This window comes from Moschus berezovskii, chromosome 12, assembly GCF_049115385.1.
Source record: "Moschus berezovskii isolate FMDL1 chromosome 12, NW_MosBer_1.0, whole genome shotgun sequence".
Taxonomy (NCBI): domain Eukaryota; kingdom Metazoa; phylum Chordata; class Mammalia; order Artiodactyla; family Moschidae; genus Moschus; species Moschus berezovskii.
In genome coordinates, this window is record NC_142471.1 from 91,750,018 (window position 1) to 91,772,208 (window position 22,191).

Consider the following 22,191-nt stretch of genomic DNA (forward strand, 5'->3'; position numbering starts at 1 on the left):
CAGAGTCTTTTCCAGTGAGTCAGCTCATCGCATGAGGTGGCCAAAATATTGGAGTTTCAGCTTTGGCATCAGTCCTTCCAATGAACACCCAGGATTGATCTCCTCTAGAATGGACTGGTTGGATCTCCTTGCAGTCCAAGGGACTCTCAAGAGTTTTCTCCAGCACCACAGTTCAAAAGCATCAATTCTTCAGCAATCAGCTTTCTTCACAGTCCAACTCTCACATCCATACATGACCACGGGAAAAACCGTAGCCTTGACTAGACGGACCTTGGTTGGCAAAGTAATGTCTCTGCTTTTTAATATGCTATCTAGGTTGGTCATAACTTTCCTTCCAAGGAGCAAGCGTCTTTTAATTTCATGGCTGCAATCAGCGTCCGCAGTGATTTTGGAGCCCCCAAAAATAAAGTCTGACACTGTTTCCACTGTTTCCCCATCTATTTCCCATGAAGTGATGGGACCAGATGCCATGATCTTTGTTTTCTGAATGTTGAGCTTCAAGCCAAACTTTTCACTCTCCTCTTTCACTTTCATCAAGAAGCTTTTGAGTTCCTCTTCACTTTCTGCCATAAGGGTGGTGTCATCTGCATATCTGAGGTTATTGATATTTCTCCCAGCAATCTTGATTCCAGCTTGTGCTTCTTCCAGCCCAGCGTTCCTCATGATGTCCTCTGCATATAAGTTAAATAAGCAGGGTGACAATATACAACCTTGACGTACTCCTTTTCCTATTTGGAACCAGTCTGTTGTTCCATGTACAGTTCTGACTGTTGCTTCCTGACCTGCATACAGGTTTCTCAAGAGGCAGGTCAGGTGGTCTAGTGTTCCCATCTCTTTCAGAATGTTCCACAGTTTATTGTGATCCACACAGTCAAAGGCTTTGGCATAGTCAATGAAGCAGAAATAGATGTTTTTCTGGAATTCTCTTGCTTTCTCCATGATCCAGCGGATGTTGGCAACTTGATCTCTGGTGCCTCTGCCTTTTCTAAAACCTGCTTGAACATCTGGGAGTTCACGGTTCACATATTGCTGAAGCCTGGCTTGGAGAATTTTGAGCATGACTTCACTAGCGTGTGAGATGAGTGCAATTGTGTGGTAGTTTGAGCATTCTTTGGCATTGCCTTTCTTTGGGGTTGGAATGAAGACTGACCTTTTCCAGTCCTGTGGCCACTGCTGAGTTTTCCAAATTTGCTGGCATATTGAGTGCGGCACTTTCACAGCATCATCTTTAGGCAGGCAATAATGAAATTACGGTTGTAAAATACTGGTGCATGCCACTCACAAATGCACACCTTCTGCTTACAGGAATGCTTGTGAGAAATGGAGGTGCCCTGAGCAGGTCCCATGTTTGCTCAGTCATGTCCGCATCTTTGCTGCCCTGTGGATTGTAGCTCGTTGGGCTCTTCTGTCCAATATATTTCCCAGGCAAGAACACTGGAGTGGGTTACCATTCCCTTCTCCAGGGGACCTTCCCAACCCACGGATGGAACCCGCATCTTCTGCATTGGCAGGCAGATTCTTCACCGAAGAGCCACCAGGGAAGCCCCAGCCTTGACATGATACGAAACTGTTAAATTCAACATCGACACACACAAAGTCTCTCTTGGGAAGATTGCCTTTTTCATTTAAACTCTGATCTATAAATTATCATCCATTCTAGAAACCATATGTTCTTCTAAATGTCCTTGATCTCTAGAGCCCTTGTCTCTTATTCAAAAAGTTCAAATTAAAATACAAAAACCATGTATCATTAATTGCTACAAATGTATCATATACATGCAAATGTGACTAATAGCTAAACTCGGTATGGGGGATATGGGACTGTCCCATACTATCTTTGCAATTTTTCAGTAAATCTAAAGTCATTCTATTTTTTTTTCTGAAGACTAGATACACATACATATTCATAATACTGAACCACTTAGCTGTACACCTGAAACGAATGTAACGTTGTAAGTCAACTCTACTCCAATTAAAATTTTATAAAATAAGCATCAAGCAACTTCCTGAAAAAAAATACAGCTATTCTAAAATTGTTCACTTTAAACATTATATATCTCTTATTAAATACTTATCTAAATTTACTACCTGGAGAAGGAAATGGCATCCCACTTGCCTGGAGAATCCCAGGGATGGGGGAGCCTGGTGGGCTTCCGTCTATGGGGTCACACAGAGTCGGACACGACTGAAGTGACTTAGCAGTAAATTTATTACCACCTTATTTCCTCAGGGGCAGGACAGAGTCTCATCCCTGCTTGTGTCATGGGAACTTGACCTTGAACCTGGGACACAGCAGGTACTCACACATCTTTGGATGAATGGATGAAAAACTGAAAACAGAATTCATCCCACTCCTTTTTTTCTTAATTTCAAATATGCCCAACACACCAGTCAAACATGGAGAGTCTTACCCAAGGATTTTATATATATATATATAAAATAACCTCTGTCTTTTTAAACAAACCACCCTATCTCCTAGTATTATCCAACTTTATTTAAAAATGTGATTTTTAAGAAGACCCCGGTCTCTGAGGACACCACACGTTTGAGGAAAAGAAAAAAAGTTGCAGAAACTGTAGGGAGACCTGATTCAAAAGACAACTTTTTGGGAAATGCTAGTAAGGCCTTGCTAAGAGGTCATGAGAAATAAATAAGTCTGTGGAGAGCACGGTGGAGATGAAGCCCAGAGCCCTCCTTGACTCGTGGCGAGAATCCAACAGGAGGGACACAGTGGAACGGAACGCAGTATGCTGGCTTGCCTGCTCCTCTTTGCTCACTGACCAAAGAGGAAGGGTGAGCAAGAAAGGCCTGGGGAGCGGGGCTGGAGCCCTCACATGAGCATGAAGGAAGCCAGAGCTCCCTGGAGGGCAGGGCTGATGGCAGGGGAAGTGCTGGCCAGAGCTCCCCACAGCGTCCCTCTGAGCCGAGACTTCACCTCTGGAGTCGAGATTTATGAACACGTCCCGACAGTGCACAAAGGGAAGGAAAGCTGCAGATCTTCTGGGAGGCGGCCAAGCGCCCCGGGAAGACTAGCCATCAGAGTCTAGCTGCAGCCCTGTCAGCTCGTGTTCTTGCTGTGAGTCCCTGCTTCTTCGCCCACAACATGCACTGGGGGCACTTGATGTGATGGTATCTGGGGTGCGTCTAGCCCAGGGGTCGCCAACTACAGTCCGAGGACCACATCCAGCCCACTGCCTGTGAGCTAAGAATGGGTTTCACATTTCTTAATGGCTAAAAAAATATGAGTAAGAGAAGACTATTTCATGACACATGAACATTATAAAATTCAAATTACGATGTCCACGTGTGTGAGTGCTACGTGCTAAGTCACTTCGGTCGTGTCCGACTTTTTGCGACCCCATGGACTGTAGTCCGTCAGGCTCCTCTGTCCCTGGGATTCTCCAGGCAAGGATACTGGAGTGGGTGGCCATGCCCTTCTCCAGGGGGTCTTCCCCACCCAGGGATCAAACCTGCGTCTCTGGTGTCTCCTTGCATTGGCAGGACAATTCTTACTGCCGAGCCACCAGGGAATGTCCACAAATAAATTTTACTGGAACACAACCGCAAACACTGGTTCACTTAATATCCACAGCTGCTTCTACCCTTTAAGCTGTAGAAGTAAAGTTGCGTTATCTGTGACGGAGATTGTGGGACCCACTCAGCTGAATAGTTCAGCTCAGTTCAGTTGCTCAGTTGTGTCCAACTCTTTGCGACCCCATGAAAGGCAGCACGCCAGGCCTCCCTGTCCATCATCAACTCCCGGAGTTCACTCAAACTCACGTCCATCGAGTCGGTGATGCCATCCAGCCATCTCATTCTCTGTCGTCCCCGTCTCCTCCCGCCCCCAATCCCTCCCAGCAGCAGAGTCTTTTCCAGTGAGTCAACTCTTTGTATGAGGTGGCCAAAGTGTTGGAGTTTCAGCTTTAGCTGAATAGTTACTCTTCATTAAAACAGGGACCCAATAGGGAGGGGATATCTGTCCACATGTAGCTGCTTCCCTGTGTTGTACAGCAGAAACTAACACATTGTAAAGCAGCTCTACCCCAATTCAAAAAATAATAATTAAGCATTCAATTCAGTTCAGTCGCTCAGTCGTGTCTGACTCTGTGCAACCCTGTGGACTGCAGCATGCCAGCCTTCCCTGTCCATCACCAACTGCCGGAGTCCACTCAAACCCATGACCATAGAGTCGGTGATGCCATCCAACCATCTCATCCTCTGTCGTCCCCTTCTCCTCCTGCCCTCAATCTTGCCCAGCATCAGGGTCTGTTCCAATGAGTAATTAAGTATTACAACTATCAAAAAATTTAAATATTCTCTATTATAACCATCAAAAAAAAAAGTTTGCCAATTTTTGGTCTGGCTCCATCCAAAGTGAAGGTCAGTAACCGTATCCGCGTCCCCAAGGGCAGGGGCTGTAATTATGGACACGCCCCATGCCCCAGCCATCTTGAGTTGACTTGGCTGGGAAGGAGGGAGCTAGTGACATCTCGTGGATAAAGACCAGAGAAGCTGCTGAACATCCTTATAACACACGGCAACAGCCGCTTTCCCCTACACACCCAACAGAGACCTAACACACAACCAGTCCCAGTGGCAACGGGGCCGAGGGTGAGGAGCCCTGCCCTACGGTAAGCAGAAAGGCTAGCAGGAATGAAGGGATAGGAGAGTGGCTGAGCTCTACTGAGCACAATGAGGGCGCTGTCAGGCAGTGAGGTCACCATCATCACCTCCTTTACAAATGGCGAGACAGCCTCAGCAAGAGCTAGCCACTGGTCCGACATCACTCAGCAAGGCAGAGGCTCTGCAGGGATCTGAAGCCGTCTGTGTATGTTCCGAAGCTTTTGGTCTTCCCACTCCACATGCTATCAAGTCTAAAAAGCAGCTGAGTTCCCCAAGATCAAAGGGTGCCCATTTGTACCCCACACGTCTCTCCCAGAAGGTAGGCGCAGTCTTGGCTGGGTAGGTCACGCGCGGACGGAACAGCAGCCTCCCTGTGTGCCAGACACAGCTCCTGGGGACTGACAGGCAAGGGGTGGGGCTGCAGGGAGGCCAATGGGAGTTAAGAGACGGGTCCAGTGGTTAGGACTCGGAGCTCCCAATGTGGTGAGGGCAGGGGTGCAATTCCTGGTTGGGGAACTAAGATCCCAAATGGCACGGCCAGATTTAAAAAACAGAGAGAGGGAGGGACGAGGGTAGAGGAAGGTGGAGAATAAACCAGCCCAGGAGACCATACAGTCTGTTCCGACTTTGGAGCCACTGTGTGTATATATTTTACGTTTTGGGCTACACAGGGCCTGCGCTGCTGTGCACGGGCCTCCTCGAGTTGCGGCGCACACGCTTCTCACTGCTGTGGAGCACAGGCTCTAGGCGCATGGGCTCAGTGGCTGCGGTTCGTGGACTCTAGGGCCCTGGCTCTCCGGCTCAGGGCACAGGCTTAGTTGTCCTATAGCAGGTGGGATCTTCCCAGACCAGGGGCTGAACCTGTGTCCCCTGCATTGGTAGGTGGATTCTTAACCACCGAGCCACTAAGGAATCCCTAGTACTCATTTCTTTTGAGGAGTTTCACAGTAGGTATCTTACTAAAAGTTACATTCCTAAAGGGGCTTCCCTGGTGGCTCAGACAGTAAAGCAATTGCCTGCAATGTGGGAGACCCGGGTTCAATCCCTGGGTCAGGAAGGTCCCCTGGAGAAGGATATGGCAACCCACTCCAGCATTCTGCCTGGAAAATGCCAAGGACAGAGGAGCCCGGTAGGCTACAGTCCATGGGATCACAAAGAGTCAGACACGACTGAGAGACTTCACCTTCACATTCCTAAGAGGAAGCGCTGTCAGCTGGCTTATAAGCTAAAGGAAGCTCCATGTTCCATAAGTCAGAAGGCTAACCACTGAGCTTACGCAGTCAAGCTCGGGTACCAAGGCCGGCCTGCAGCAACTCCTATAATGACCAGAATGCTCCCTTCGAGCAGAGGAAACTCAATCTCTACAAGGCTGGTCATGTGAACCCTGGAACACAATGGCGCATGAGGGGTATTGTTAAGATAAGACATAAGCAGCCACGAAAGTGGAAAATGTCACATTCTTCCAAGCTATATAAGACCTCCAGATGATTTACAAGCACCTAAACTTGCTAATGCAGACAGCTGATGCATCAGAAAAGTCCCTGATGCTGGGAAAGATTGAGAGCAGAAGGAGAAGAGGGCATCAGAGGATAAGATGGCTGGATGGCATCATTGATGCAAAAAACATAAACCTGGGCAAACTTCAGGACAGTGAGGGACAGGGAGGCTTGGCATGCTGCAGTCCACGGGGTCACAAAGAGTCGGACACGACTGGACGACTGAACAACAAGCTAGCTGAAAGAGGTCAGCAATGTCTGAAAAGTCCAGGTTTTCCAAGAGTGGTTTGCAAACCCTCTGCAGAAGGGGAAAGGGGCCCCAGGGACCTCTGGGCATTTGAATAAAATGTAAAAATTGACTTCTGTCCCTTCTACCTTCTGTAGCAGGAGGCACCTCTACGCCAGTGAGCGACCTGGTTCCAGGCACAGAGGAAGGCTCAGGGCCCGTCAACAAACATTCCGTATCTTCACTGGGCGCCAAGCGCCACACTAAGGGACAAGGAAGGACAAAAGCTGAGAACACCACCCTCAGAGAGGGCACAGGCTGGCGGGAGAAGCAAAATCATAAACTAGTGATGACAACACAGTATGAGCCGTGCCAAAGAGCTGAGTCCCACGTCGCACAGAGTTAGGGTCTAAAGCCAGGATGAAGGTGAAGCGGTACCCAAGTCAGGGTCAACATTAATCTTCCAAACACCTTACAGTTTTCATGCCTTTGTGCAAGTTCAATGGGGCCATTTCTTCTCTCCTGAATGCTGCTGGGCTGACTTAATGCAGTGTTCAGTTGACTTATTTTGGGGTCCCTGTTCTTTAAAGACATCCAACTGAAGAACCAGACTTTGTTTCAGACAGTAAGAGACTTGCCTCATTTCAGGTGGAGGGGAGGGGAAACAGCATACACTGCTCACCCCTCATGGCCCTTGCCCTGGTCCCTGGCTCCTCAGCAAATCAGAGCATGGACGTGTGTTTTAAAGCGATGTGTTTGCAGCGTCGGTCTCCACCACGTCCCCAGGCTCAGTATGCATGGAGTGTCTGCATGTCAGAGAGACGACGGATGAGGGCCAAGGCCCGGCGGGAACAACCGTGGCTGGGAGGTCGGAAGGGGCTGCACAGAGAAGGCGCGAGGTAAGCTGGGGCCTCAGGAACGAGTAAGACACAGGTGGCGGGGACACAGCAAATGCCAAGCACGGAGGGAAAGAGCATGGCACACTGAGGCCATGGGCTGCTGCAGACGAGCAGGATGGCTGAGCGGTGGGAGGCGAGCCTCCAGAGTCAGGAGTGACTGCTGCTAACATTCACGTCACCACCATAAGGTGGGCTCCTACGACCTGTGGCCTGGGTCTGACCCCCCCCTCCATCATCCCGCAATGTTCATGGACTGAAAAGCCAATAGTCCGCCTGCTCTGATGCCTGTGATTGGGTCACTGACTTCTGATGGCCCCTCCAGGCTTTCCTGAGAGCTCAGCTGGTAAAGAATTGGCCTGCAATGCAGAAGACACCGGTTTGATTCCTGGGTCGGAAAGATCCGCTGGAGAAGGGATAGGCTACCCACTCCAGTATTCTTGGGCTTCCCTGGTGGCTCAGCTGGTAAAGAATCCACCTGCAATGAGGGAGACCTGGGTTCGATCCCTGGGTTGGGAAGATCTGCTGGAGAAGGGAAGGGCTGCCCATTCCATGGACTGTATGCATAGTCCATGGGGTCACAGAGAGGCAGACACAACTGAGCGACCTGCACTCTCACTGGCCCCTCCTGCCACAGGTGGACAGTGAGGCGACTGGAGGGAATGACAAGGCCAGTGGGAGCCCTTAGTAAGAAACGTGCCGAGGAAGAGACTCAGCAGAAACCAGCAGTTGAGGGACAAAGCCAAGAAGAGGAGTTATGAGCAAGAATTAAAAACACATGAGAGCAAACAAGAGCTAACAGGGTCGCGGGAGCCAAAGGAAGCGAGCATTTCAAAGGAGAGGGAGCCAGTGTCCAGATCAGATAAAGAGTGATTCGCGCGCACCAGCTGCAGAGGCTGGGGGGCCACCTGCGACTCTGGCAAGAGCCACCGTGATGACGTGTTGGGAGCGGAAGCTGCTACCAAGGGACGCAGAGGACAGGTGGGAGGGGTGCGACTACCCCTCCAAGAAGAGGTCTCATTGCCGCAGGGTGAAAGGGGATGGTAATTTGAGCAAAAAAAAAAAAACCAGGACTTGGTTTTCTCAGCCATGAAACAAAGCCAACGGAAGTCTATGCAGCAGACCTTACTTCTGCTGTTTTAATTAGATGCTATTTGATCTTTCAGACTCTCATTATGCTACGGGAAGCTTTGGTTTCACGTTCTAATCCCCTTGCCTTTTTATTTTCCATTTCACGCACTATTTCCATCATTTCATTCTCATGCGAGAAAGCTAAAAATTGGAAATTTCCTGGAGCATTCAAAGGCTGAGCTCCACTGAGGTCAATTCAGGAGCAACCCCATCTTGATACATCTTCCCTGGACCCAGAATTCATTTTTTTTTCAAGACGTGAAGTTGGAGATTGGTCCCTAAAGATACTTTAAACTCTCGGTATCACCTTACATCGGGGTGGTAGTTTTTAGTTTCCAGTGTATTTTCACAGACATAGTTTCATTTCATTCTTACCATGACCCTAAGAGGGAGGAAAAGCAGATAAGCTTATACTCAAGTTACAGACCAAAGCAGCAGCAAGCAAACAAACCAAATGCTGGATGCCTACAACGCACACAAGGTCAGGTTCTTTCCCATTCCTCTAGTCTTTCGGCTACATGAGCAGTGGCAGTGATGGCTTGACACTTGATTTGTAAAGGACATAATAATATCCCATTCAGCTATATGTTCATCCCAGATGAGAAAGAGACCAGAAAGAAGGAAAGAGAGAGAGAATCTGAGTACTTCTTCCTGAATCAAGCTGAAGCAACTTGAAATCAGTTGGATCATGTTCACCCACTCTCCAGTGCTGGACACAGCAGCACTTTTCACAAATACTGTGATTCTGAACTGTGTGCTCATTATTTTTTAATTTTTTTTCATTTATTGATTTGTGCCTGGTCTCATGCAGAATCTTTAGCTGTGTCACACGAATTCTCAGTTGAAGCATGCAAATTCTTAGTTGCCATACACGGCATCTAGTTCCCTAACCAGGGATCGAACTTGGGCCTCCTGCATCGAGTCTTAGCCACCAGACCACCAGGGAAGTCCCCCATCCCATGTGCTTATTAGAATCACCTGGGAGCACATTACAGAAAGGAAGATGCCTGGTACTGTTTTTACCTCAGTCATTTTCCAACTCTTTACGACCCCCTGGACTGTAGCCCACCAGGCTCCTCTGTGCATGGGGATTCTCCAGGCAAGAATACTGGAGTGGGCTGCCATGCCTTCCTCCAGGGGATCTTCCCGACCCAGGGATTGAACCCAGGTGTCCCACATTGCAGGTGGATTCTTTACCATCTGAGCCACCAGGGAAGCCAAAATGCCTGGGCCTTTCCTCAAATCAGTTAAGTCAAATTGTCAAAGGCTGGCTGAACAGAAAGAAGCAAGGGAGCAAGGAATAAGATAGGGGAGCAGGAAAGCAAGGATGCAGATCTGAAAGCCTACATTCTAAGGCACAGCAGGCAGAGTTGCATAGCGAAGTATATACGTGAAGTGAGTATGTTCTGCACACTTGAAGATACACTCTGTGAATGCAGTTTAAAATGACCATGTGGACAGTCGTTTTGATAACAAGGAAAGACGTACACATATACACAGTTTGGCAGACTCCCTATCCCCACAACAAATACACACATCTACCCTGTGGAGAATTATGGCATGCTCATACACAAACCCCTTTTCATGCAGGATCTTGATGGTAACCACCAAATAAAGGCACACATGGTCATTACAGAGCCACAGTGCTAACTCCAGGAGCCATACATTGAAGTAAATTTCATGGCATTATGACAAGATGCTGTCCCCCAAGTCATGTAGGTCCCTAGTCCCTTAAATAAATAAAACCTGGAGCTATTTTAGGCAGTAGGTATGTGCCTACTTCCCTGGGTCAGGAAGACCCCCTTGGAGAAGGAAATGGCAATCCACTCCAGTATCCTTGACTGGGAAATCCCATGGGCAGAGGAGCCTAGTGGGCTACAGTCCATGGGGGTCACAAAAGAGTCAGACGTGACAGCAACTGAACCCAGCAACACGTACCTACTACCCGCATGATTCTCGTCCTGGAGGAGTTGGGATAGTGAGGCAACAACAATGGTTTCTAATGTTGTTCTACAAAGATGGTGGTGGTGGTCCCCGATCTTCAGGTTGTAAGCGTGGCCAAGGGTGGGGTGGTGCCAATGCCCCCTCCAGCATGCCTCCTGAAGTCTGCCAGGTGGCTGGCTGGCAGGAAGGATGAAGCTGGAGGTCAGAAACTAGAGCCAACCTGCACTGGTTCATTCCAGAGGCACGCTGAGAACCCTCCTCAGCTCATTGCTCTGATACCCTCCAAGGAAGGTTGCCAGATAAAACACAGGACACCAGTTAAATATGGATTTTGATAAACAACAATACCCCAAATCTTGTACGGGACAGACTTATGCGGAAAAAACATCCATTGCTTGCCTAAGTCCAAGTTTAACGGGGCATTCCTGGCGGCTCAGACGGTAAAGCGTCTGCCTCCAATGCGGGAGACCCAGGTTCGATCCCCGGGTGGGGAAGATCCCCTGGAGAAGGCAGTGGCAGCCACTCCGGCACTCTGGCCTGGAGGACCCCACGGGCAGAGGAGCCTGGAGGGCTGCGGTCCACGGGGTCGCAGAGTCGGGCACGACTGAGCGGCCTCACTTTCACCTTCTGCACTTCCAGCTGCTGAATCTGGCAACCGCGCCACCAGGGAGAGCTCGCATAAAAGCTTCTACCACCCAGGTAACTTTAGATGGTTTCACACTCTTATATCATTAATTAGTGCCTATCAATGTTTAAAATATATACTTTACAAAACAGTACACTTCTCTTTTTCTGAACCTATCAGGTCACTTCTAATTTTGCAAATTAGTAGCACGATGAGATTTTCTTTAACATCCTAGGTGTTTCTTCCAGGAAATAGCAGCGGAGACACTGTGATTGGCTTGCACTTTGTATATTCAGTCTGCAACCGTCCCCACGAAATAGAAATACTGGAAAAGTTTAGGTCTGGCCTTTGGATCCTTTAACACAACCTTTCTGAATGTTCACTTTCAGCTGAAAGTCTCTTTAGAAAATGAAATAAGGATGTGAATCAGGAGCCCCCAGCCTCTAAGAACTAGCGCCTGATGATCTGAAGTGGAGCTGAGATAATAATAATAGAAATAAAGCACACAGTAAATGCACTTGAATCACCTCAAAACCATTCCTGTCCCCCCCTCAAATTGCCTTCCGTGAAATTGGGCCCTGGTGCCAAAAAGGTTGGGGATAATCAATCATAAGCCATATGATCATTACAGACATAAAGGTGGCCCACTGCGGCACTTCCAGAACACCACAGAGGGCTTTCAGTCTCAACTGCTCTTTTTAAAAAAGAATCTGTTTCCTATTATAAAAAATAATCTAAAAATAGTTCCACATAACATAAGGACAAAGCCATCTGTATGATCTCTCCAAAGAGCTCATATTTCTATAGATTTTATCAGTTTCCAACTATTCCAACAAGTTCCGAAATTTAAGAAAGTCATGTAGATTTGTCAGACAAAACTCATCAAAATATTAAATTTAACCACTAATATTTTCATTATTTTATAGTATTCTTTTACATCACAGAAGATTCAAATCAAACATGTATTGAAGTAAATGTAGCATCAAAGTGCATTAAAACTCATTACAAACTTAAAAAAAAGTTGCATGAAAATGTTTCTACCAATAATTGATTGATAAAACCAAAACATTGATAAATAGATGTGCATATAGAAAAAATATCCAGCACTCAAGTAAAATGAGCTGGAAGTTGCATATCTGGAAATGTTATCCTTGGTGTGTGTTTGAAAAAAATATGCATACATATTTTTCACATTTGCAAACAGTACTGAGACACTCATCAGAACCATCATATCAAAATCAGTTCACTTTGTAAGGAAGGATAAAGTTGGAATTAAAGCAGTTAAAGACAAAACTGAATAAAAGGATATGAATGCAGTACTGTGAGTTTTAAACTCCAATCACTGAAAAGTCAAGAAGGAAAAAGTAAAAAGCTGACCTCTGAGTCTCCAGTCTTCATTGGGTTCCATGGATCTCCATTCAAAAGAGAGACACTGACCACTTCATAGGCTCCTCCCCCGTCCCTCGTCCCAGCCTGTTGCATGAAAGGCACAGATTGGCTTCCCAAGTTCACCTCTGTAACACAAAGAAAAACCCTATGTTTATTCCAGTTTGGAAGAGTTTGGCTTCAGAAGTATGACACCGACGACTCAATGAAACTACTTGCAAGTTGAATAAAGCCAGGCAACTACCATCATCTAGTATATCATAGTTTAGTGTTAAAACTGATTAATTCAATGCCAATTGGACCAAAAACTTTTGTAACTTAAAGCAAATAAGAGCTAATTTTTTTTCCCCTTCAAGCGCTGTGGCACGTGCTGAGTGATTACCATCATCAAAGTATATAATTCTGTCCTTCGACAAGCAACAAAAATCCACAAGCTGTGACTTTTTAAATGATGAATTAATCCTTTGCTTAAGATCAGCTCTATTAAAAGTCTCAAGGCTTTAGGTGTATTAAGACTATCTCCATTTACTTAAGTCCCAGCGAATCAGTTAAATACAAAGCCAACTCTGCTCTCTGTACTTATGGGGGCTAATTTTATGGGCTTCGGGGAATGACTCTATAGACAAAATTAATTTGTCAGTTCGGACTGACCAGACTGGTTTATGTAAAAAAAAAGTCAAGTCATTCAGTCAACGATCATGTGATCTTGTTTCCTGGGGTCCTGTCGAACCAGTTAATATACTGACACAGGTTCAATGCAGCCCCATTTCCATAAACAATCCTAATGGAAAGTATAACATTTTTCTCTTCTGGAGAGTATATCACTTTCTTAACAAATATAGTAATTTCTCCAGGCCAGCTCCCCTATGAGGTCACACTCCTGCTATTCGGTGCAACCACAGTCTGCCCCTCAATGTAAAGGATGGGAGTTGATTCCCTCACATGTTATTCCCATTTCTTCAACCAGGACTCATAATTTTCAGACCTGAGTCATAATAGCACAGTTTCAAGTTACTAAAGAGCTCGCATTTATTGGGCACAAATGGTATTGAAATTTTAATCCTAGACATTTCACAGCTCTCCAAATACCTTTCAATCCACACCATTTTATCATCCTCAGTGTGGAAGTCTGCAGTTATATTCAGGTTACAAAAGGATTACTATTGTACTTGAGTATTAACTCCCTGACACAGCCTCCCTGGAAAATTCTTAAGCTGGTCACAAAGCGTTTAAAACTCCCAGTCGTTGAATGCCAAGGGACCAGGGATGAACTGAACGTTGGGACTATAACCAGTGGCCCAGGGGGTGAGCTGGGCCCCTTGGCCACACAGGGCAGGGAGAGGAGAGAGGACCAAGGACCAAGGGAGCAAGGAGACGTGGGCTTGTGGTCTCAGGGCTGGGATGAGCCCGTGGCCAGGAGATGAGGGCTCCAGCTGTGCAGGCGGAGGGGGCCGGCTCCAGGCCGTGACATCTGTGGACAGCCGGTGGAGGGCGGATATGAGGAAGGAGTGGTTATCAGCATGAAGTTCATCAGAAGTCTTTCCTGGCTGGAGAGGGGGCAGTCCACGATGGCTCAGAGATCTTGAATAAACGAGCTTCATCCACTGGCTTGATTTCACGCCCTTCAGCGTGCGCCAAGAGTGCTGAGTCACTCCAAGCAAGGGCTTTGGAGTAAGACAGCCCCAACATCAGAAGCATGCTGACCACGTATCAGCTGTTGGTCCTGGCCCAGCTGTTGACCCACTTACCAGTTCATTCATTCACCAGCTATCTATTAACTGCCTGCCTTGGGACGGGCCTTCTAGATCTGATGTCTTCCACTTAAATAGCCCGCTCTTTCTGCTTCAGCCCTCGTGTCACCTGGAGCGAGCCCCCTCTGCCTACATTGTTGGGACCCTCATCTCTTAAATACGGCTCTCTCCACCCCAGAACACTTGGTTCTCTCCATCTTGTGCGTCTAAGAGAGAGTCGCAGATCAAGCTGCCCTCGTGACCTGTATGTTTACGCTCGGTGAGAGACGACTGAACAAATAAGATGCTTGCACAGAGTAACCAGGACCCTGAAACAACAGGGCTGGAGGACACCCCGTGATGTCCTTGTAACTCTTCTATAAATCTAAAATGATTTCAAAATAAAAGCGTAATGAGGAAAACAAGGTGGTGGTTGGTGGGGAAGGCCACTTCTGATAGACAGGGATGAGAGACCATTGTTGGGATGGGAAGCATGGAGGATGAGAAACTTCCAGCCCTACCCAGAGCCACGGGAAGAACACATCAGCAGTGGGTCATCAAGTGCTTTTCTTTCCCACGAGGCAGAGGGCAGGGAGGTGCAAGGTGGATAATACACCTGAAGCATGAAGCGTGACACCACCTGGTTTCATCAAGACCCTCCTCTAAGCTTTGCCAAGCCCCAGGTCTCACGCTCAAGACCTTCAGTGGGATTCCCATGTTAGAAGTTCCTGAAACAAAGTGAGTTCTGATCCAGTTGCACGGTTTCTGCAGAGTGGACTAAGAATGCAGCTAACTGAACACATCTTGAAAGAGTGCTGCTGCGTTGTCTGAAGTGGATTAAGAAGGATTTGAAATACCCGCAGCTACAGAGTGAAAACGGCAGATGTGACTGAACTTGCCCCTCAACCAAAGAAAAGCATGCCACGCGCCAAAGAGTTACCCTGGCCAACATTTTAATCCTCCAGAAAGTCAAGTTAAACTGTTAAGAGAGTGACTGCAAGCATTTTAAAATTTCCTCTACATAAACAAACCAAGTTGATTATAAGCTTCTCCTGGAAGTTCTGTCAGTTAAGTTTCCAGCACAAGTGAAATGTTAAATCGAGTACTTAATCACAAATTTAAATGCCCCAAGGCTGGATAAATCTAAACCTGGAGTCCTGCACCACTTACCACCCAGCCGCAGTAAGGAAGATGGGATGGTTTCCATGGGTATCCCAGCCGTGATGCTCACAGGCCTGGAAGGTTATCACCCAGGCCTCAGAGACTTAGAGAAAGACTCTTTGAATATAATAGGGCTCACTGAGAAGGTGCCTGTCTTAAAACAGGGGTCCAATCTCTGGGCCATAGACCATAGCGACATTAGAAAGAAAGTGCATAAGGGGCTTCCCTGATGGCTCAGCAGGTAAAGAATCCATCTGACCATGCAGGAGATGCAGGTTTGATCCCTGGGTGGAGAAGATCCCCTGCAGAAGGAAATGGCAACCCACTCCAGTATTCTTGCCTGGAGAATTCCATGGACAGAGAAGCCTGGTGGGCTATGGTCCATGGAGTCGCAAAGAGTTGGACACAACTGATCAACTAAGCACACGGCAAAGTACACAATAAATGTAATGTGCTTGAGTCACCCTGAAGCCTCCGCCACACCTTAGGCCATGGAAAAACTGTCTTCCATAAAACTAGGCCCTGGTGCCAAAAGGGTTGGGGACTGCTGTCTTAGAAGAAAGGAGAAGTGCCATGAAATCCAGGTCTCCTTAGCTTGCCTGTGCCTCTGGGGGACTAGGAGAGGCAGTAGGCCCGCATCCTTGATTTTGCAGGGAGAAGGGAGGCCTTCGTGGGGTTTCCTCTTCAATAATCAAACTGAAACTGCACGACTAAAGAACGTGTTAGTCCCCTGGACCTTTCTCCTCCCAGGCGCTTAGGAGCAGAGAGTGACAGTTGTTTACTCTCCTGAAGCCAAAATGTTCCGACCACTGAACACTTCCCTTTTCCCCTACATATACCAACATCTTGTTCCAAAAGAAGTCCTTTGGGACTGATTTTTTTTTCCTCTAAGAGGCTTTATTTCTAAATATTCCAAAGAGAACTGTGAGGCAGACTGTGCCAGTACTTGTAGAAGGTTGTGCAACCTTTTAAAGAAATTGAATAACAACATTATTTGCTGAGGACAGTATTTACTATCTATATACATGGATAATGAAGCCATCTCTCAACTTTTTAATTGGTTGCACAACATCCCCCCAGCAGTATATGCCGTCAGAGGATGGTTTCTTATGAGCGTTGCTTAAGTATTTATACACTGGTATTTCTTTTAGAAGATGCAAATAAAATTTTTATTTGTGCTGCATGGATAGACAGAATAAATTATACACAGCTGTGAGATATCAGAATGGATTTTATGGAGTGATCTTGTTGACAAACCATAAAAGCAGGCTTCACATTCAAGCCCTAGAAACCCAGGGGGATAAATATGACCTTAGAAAACATACAGCTTGCATACATTTTGTTTTTGCCAATATTTGGGCATCAACAAAACTCAGTTGACTAAATAAAAAAAATGTGACTTAGCTTATCTTGTGGAGGAACTTCTAGCTTTCTTTCTGCTAAGTAACCAGATACATGGACAGTCCTTTTGATAAAATGGCCATTTTGCTTCAGTCTCACAATGTGTATGTGTGTGTGTGTGTGCGTGTGTGTGTGTGTGTGTGTGTTAGTTGCTCAGTCGTGTCCGAATCTGTGTGACCCCATAGACTGTAGCCCACCAGGCCCCTCCGTCCATGGGATTCTCCAGGCAAGAACACTGGAGTGGGTTGCCACTTCCTTCTCCAAAAGGAACTACAGAATGAAAGAAAGTGAAGTCAGTCAGTCGTGTCCAACTCTGCAATCCCATGACTATAGCCTAGCAGGCTCCTCCATCCATGGAATTTTCCAGGCAAGAGTACTGGAGTGGGTTGCCATTTGCTTCTCCATCAGTCTCACAGCAGAAAGAAGCATATCAGATATTTAGGTTTCTAACACAATTACCTTCTGTGACAGTCAGCACTGCTTTCTCATGAGACATGCATGTGCCTACTATGCTCGTCTGAGTTTGTCATCTTCAGACTTGATTATGGCTGGTGAAGAGGGAAGTTGTAGACCTAGTTCCTCAAGCAAGAATCTTTGCAGTGACGGCTTTTAGGTCTTGGAAAAGCCAGCAATAAAGACATCCCCTTTAGTGCCTTCAGATCCTCCCCATGTGAGTCACCTAGAGACAGGCTACCCATGGAAGTCTTGCCTCTTTCCTGCTCCGTCTGGCCAAGCCTCCCTGGCCTGGCTTACTAAGGGTCATCCAGACCACCCTGCTGTCCACCTAAGGGCTTCAGCTTCCTTACAGAAGAGCCTGACAGAGTTTTGAGATACTGAACAATAAACATCTTGAAGCCACAAGACCTGGCCCTGGTCTTGACTCCTCTTTGATTTACTGCCCTCGATCAGAGCCTGCATCTAAGGTGTTACCCTCTACAAAATGGGGGATCACATTCTCTCCCCTAATTCCAGTAGGGTTGCATGCTGGCATGCTAAGTCACTTCAGGCGTGTCGGACTCTTTGCGACTATGCACTGTAGCCCGCAGGCTTCCTTGGGATTTCCCAGGCAAGAACACTGCAGAGAATTGCCATGCCCTCCTCCAGGGGATCTTCCTGATCCAGGGATCGATCTCATATCTCTTCTCCTGCATTGGCAGGTGAGTTCTTTACCACTAGCGCCACCTGGGAAGGCTCGATTCTCATAGGGTTAAGGAAGCTCAACTAAGTCAGAACAGTCAAAGGGTTTCTGAAAAGCTTAATGCATAAAATCAGTCTAGGATGTCCGAATCCATGTTTACAGACTTGCAGGCAGTGTTTCTCCAACCAAACAGGCTAACAGTGTGAAGATGAGAGCTTCATGCCTGTCATTAGAATATACGGGGGGGTTAAGGTGCTTGGGAGGTATCCATCCAAGTTATCCAGTGAGCCAGTGGGAAAACAACCTCTGATGAGACTACTAGCCAAGATGAAACTTAAAACACTAACCTAGAGTTCTGACTTTAAAGCAAAATCACTATTAAAGCCCACACGAACCTAGGAGAAGAGGATTAATCCGAGGTACGTAAAAGAGAATTAAGATAAACAGTCCTTAGAAAATCTAGGTAGGGGTAAAAACTGAGACCACCATTATGAACTGCAAAAGAATCTGAGGACAAGGCCCTGGAAACTCACAAAGCATTTTTTTGTAATCCCAGAGAGCTAAAGAAAATCTTATAGGTTTGATTGAGCAGGGTCTTGGTCCAGGGGAATATGGTGGCAATGTTCCCATAAAGGACATATATATTTCCTTGGTTCAGATTCCTATCTATAGTCTTAATCAAATAACAACATCCCTCTCTCATCTCGTCTGCAAGCTCCAAGGGTGATAATTAGGGGTGAGATTATTTTTAAATGGTATAGCTCAAGGATGTTCAAAAGAACCATGGCAAAAGTTAACCTTAAAAAGAGTAATTTTACAGTGGAAAAACACTATGTCAGCCAGATGATCAAGGTCAACATCAACAGCCATAGTCCTACTGTTGGCATGTACTCTTCATCGGATATGATGAAAATGACACTTCACCTCTGATCGATCTAATCCTGAGACAAAAGCCAATTCAGGTCATCCTATATTATATTTGGCCAGCACACCTCAAAACTGTCACGGTCATCAGAAACAAGGACAGTCTGAGAACCTGTCAGAGCTAAAGGAGGCGAAGGAGACATAATGACTGAGCGTGCTGAGGACTCCTGCCTGGGATGGGGGAACAGAAAAGGAATGTCAGGTAAAAAGTAAGGAGATTGGAGTAAAGTATGAACTGGAGTTAAAGACATTATGTCAATATTGGCTCATTAATTTTAACAACTGTACAGCTCTCAGGTAAGATACTAAGAGCGGGAACTAGTTATGGGGTACAGGTGCACGCCTACCAAGTCCATTCAGTCGTGTCCGACTCTGCAACCGTATGAACTATAGCCCACCACGCTCCTCTGTCCATGGGATTTCCCAGGCCAGAACACTGGAGTGGGCTGCCATTTCCTTCTCCAGGGGATCTTCCCGACCCAGGGATCGAACCCGTGTCTCCCGCAGCTCTTTCACTGCAGGTGGTTTCTTTACTGCTGAGCCACCACAGAAGCCTACGGGGTATAGGGGAACTCTCTATATGCTCTTCTTGTAAATATAAAATGGTCCTTTCAAATAAAGTCTATCAGTCATCATCAGAGGACTCAGTCTGCATCTTGCAAGAAGACTGCACGTTATTCTAGAGCAGTTCAGTATCAAAGGACTCGGAGATGGATGGCTGTTATCACCAGCGGCTCCAAATTCCAGCAAACTGTAGTCTACCTTCATCTCTCTTCTAACATTGCTGTTTGTTCGGATGGAGGAAAGATGCAGTAACTGCGGTCACGTGAAAGGCATAAAGCAGTTAACTGACAAGGTTTCCTAGAGTATAAAAAGGCAGAGCATGCAAAAGCAGTCGATCCTTAGGCAGTGGAAAGGCCCCTCGAAATACACCCGGATAACTCTTCAGAACACAGAAACAAGGTCCTATAAAAACTTCATCTTTTTTCTGGTTATTGGCGACAAGACTCTGAAACAGTACAGAAGTGAAAAGTTGGTTTAGGAAGGTTACACCAAGTGACAGTCGCGTAAATACTTTGATGAAAGGATGTTGAAACAGAACCAGATTCGCTCAGAGCCTAAGGTTGTAGCTATCCACACTGGAAGGCTAAATTATCAAGATACAGCCTGATGGAATGGAAGCAGCTGCAGTATTTTGAGTCAGAAGAGTCAGCATTTTGTGCAATCCCCAGAGGCTTCATGGATGCTCTGGGGCTAGTCTCTCGCCCTCCCTGATACAGAAATCCTTCAGGTGTCCAGGAAGACTATGGACCATTGTCCACTGCCGAAGGCTGGTGAGAGGGTCAACGGACATCACGGGTGCAAAGTGGAGGTGGGTGTCATTTATCTTCGTTTTTTGCTTTTGCTTTGTTTTAATCACTCTTTGGAAAGAAATACACTAAAATGCTCTTGTAGGTTTTTCCTCTGAGTGTTAGGGCTGTGAGTTCGGTTTGTTTCTTCTTCGTGTTTGTACATATCTCTGATTTTTCTATAAACAGACATATTACTTCTATGATGGACAAAAAAATTTAAAAATCAATCATTTGAACTCATGATGACAAACCAACTGATTTATGATGTTTTACTTTCTTACCAGCTTTCCTGGCATTGCAGATTCACTGCCTTGGGCATGCTAGAGGACATAGCCCGTTTGGAAATAAAAGCAATCAAGTACTATGAAACAATTACAATTTTAAAAAGATGTTTCATGCGTCATTTCAAAATTCAAAGAAAGCTAGTTATTGCTTCCCATAAATGTTTCAAATGGATTTATACCCCAAGCACAAGTTGTCTCTACTACACATAAAAATAACTTTTCATGCCTAAAGTGTCTCCTATCTGCAAAACCATTTACAACATTAACTTATATTTCAGACTCCTTTGCTGGTCATTGTGAACTAGTGTAAGTCCTATTTTGTAAATGGTGAGACTGAACTAAGAATTTATACTGGTTGTTTCTAATGTTTCCCAATAATAAATCGCAGAATTAACAACAAAACCTAGGCCCTCTGAATTTCATACGCATTCATTCACTCTGTCCTTCATAGGAATTTATTTGTAATACTTTGGATGGTGGAGGATGGGGGTCAGAACTTTCAAACAATGATGTAAGGGGTAAATGGAATCAATCATTAAAATCTTACCACAGGAGCATCTTTTGGACGTGGAGAACAAAAAGACAGGAACAGAAACGTATCTGTTCCCCTCACTACTGAAAGCATCAGATGGAATTAAACGATGATGACAGAGCAGCATTTCAGCATCTACACTAAGGACCATGGACTTTCTAATGGCGCTAACATCCTCGCTGTATCATTGTCATCATGGACCACCTTCTGCTGAACGTCACTCAGTCATGCTCAACTCTTTGCAACCCCGTGGACTGTGGCCCGCCAGGCTCCTCTGTCCATAGGATTCTCCAGGCAAGAATACTGGAGTGGGCTGCCATTCCCTTCTCTAGAGGATCTTCCCAATCCAGGAATTGAACTCAGGCCTCCTGCACTGCAGGCAGATTCCTTACCATCTGAGCCACCAGGGAAGCCCCTTTCTGCTGAAACACACCCCAGCTTGTCAGCACTCGGTGGCTCTGGCTTTCTCCTTCCTCTCCAGCCAGACCTTGCCTTCTCCGCTCACATCCCTTCTCCCGCCTCCCTTGGGGGACTTGAACAGCCTCAAGTCTCAGCTCTTGAACATCTTCCCACCCTGCTCTTACTGTTTCTGAGAGAACTCATTAAGTTTTAAATTGATGTTGCTCAAGTCAGCATTTTTCCATCTGGCCAGTTCACCCAAGTACAGTTTGTAATACAATATCTACCGGACACTAATTTCAATGGTTTGTTACCCTCATCACCTCAAACTCAGCATGTTTAAAAATCAAAGGCTTCATTCCATCCCCCAGTCAGAAAGCAAAACACTGTGCACCATACATGTCTTGCCAGAGTCACAACCATTCACCACTGCCTGCATCACATGGCTCGGCAACATCTTTGACATGTCTTTTTTTTAATCACTCACATTCGACAACTCCGGTTGGGTATTTTATGCTTTGTTTTTGTTTTCTTCTGTTTTCTCAAAACTCCCACTTTCTAGCTGAATCCTTCTTGGTAGACTCATCACCTGAAGCTCCCTCTACTCCAATCTCAAAGGACAGGATACATTTGATAAGAGCAAAAGTCTATGGCAGGGTTCTCCATCACGAGAACGTGAACACAAAGGCCTAAATGCAGGAGAGAGCTTAGTGTGTTCTAGAGCAGAAAGGGTCAGTATGGCTAAAATGAAGTAAGAAATGGCATGGACAGAGGTGTGAGCTGAAGTACAGAGGGCAGACAAGGCCTAGATCATGTTGGGCCTTCTAAGGTAGCATTTGGGTTTCACTTGGAGTGCAGTAGAAAGGCATCATGGGATTTTATGTAGAGTAAATCTGATTCATTTTGGAAAAATTCTCTGCCGGAGAATGATGTATATGAAGAC

The 22,191-nt window shown here is 46.2% G+C and overlaps 1 protein-coding gene across 1 annotated transcript in view; it reads right to left on the reverse strand.

The window, feature by feature from the left end:
- The window catches only part of ADAM12 (ADAM metallopeptidase domain 12), a 414,517-nt gene that overhangs the window by 348,196 nt on the left and 44,130 nt on the right, over positions 1–22,191 (reverse strand). The window contains exon 2 of the mRNA XM_055424409.2: positions 12,319–12,455. Coding sequence (XP_055280384.2) covers positions 12,319–12,455 — 137 coding nt within the window. The remainder of the gene's footprint in view (positions 1–12,318; positions 12,456–22,191) is intronic.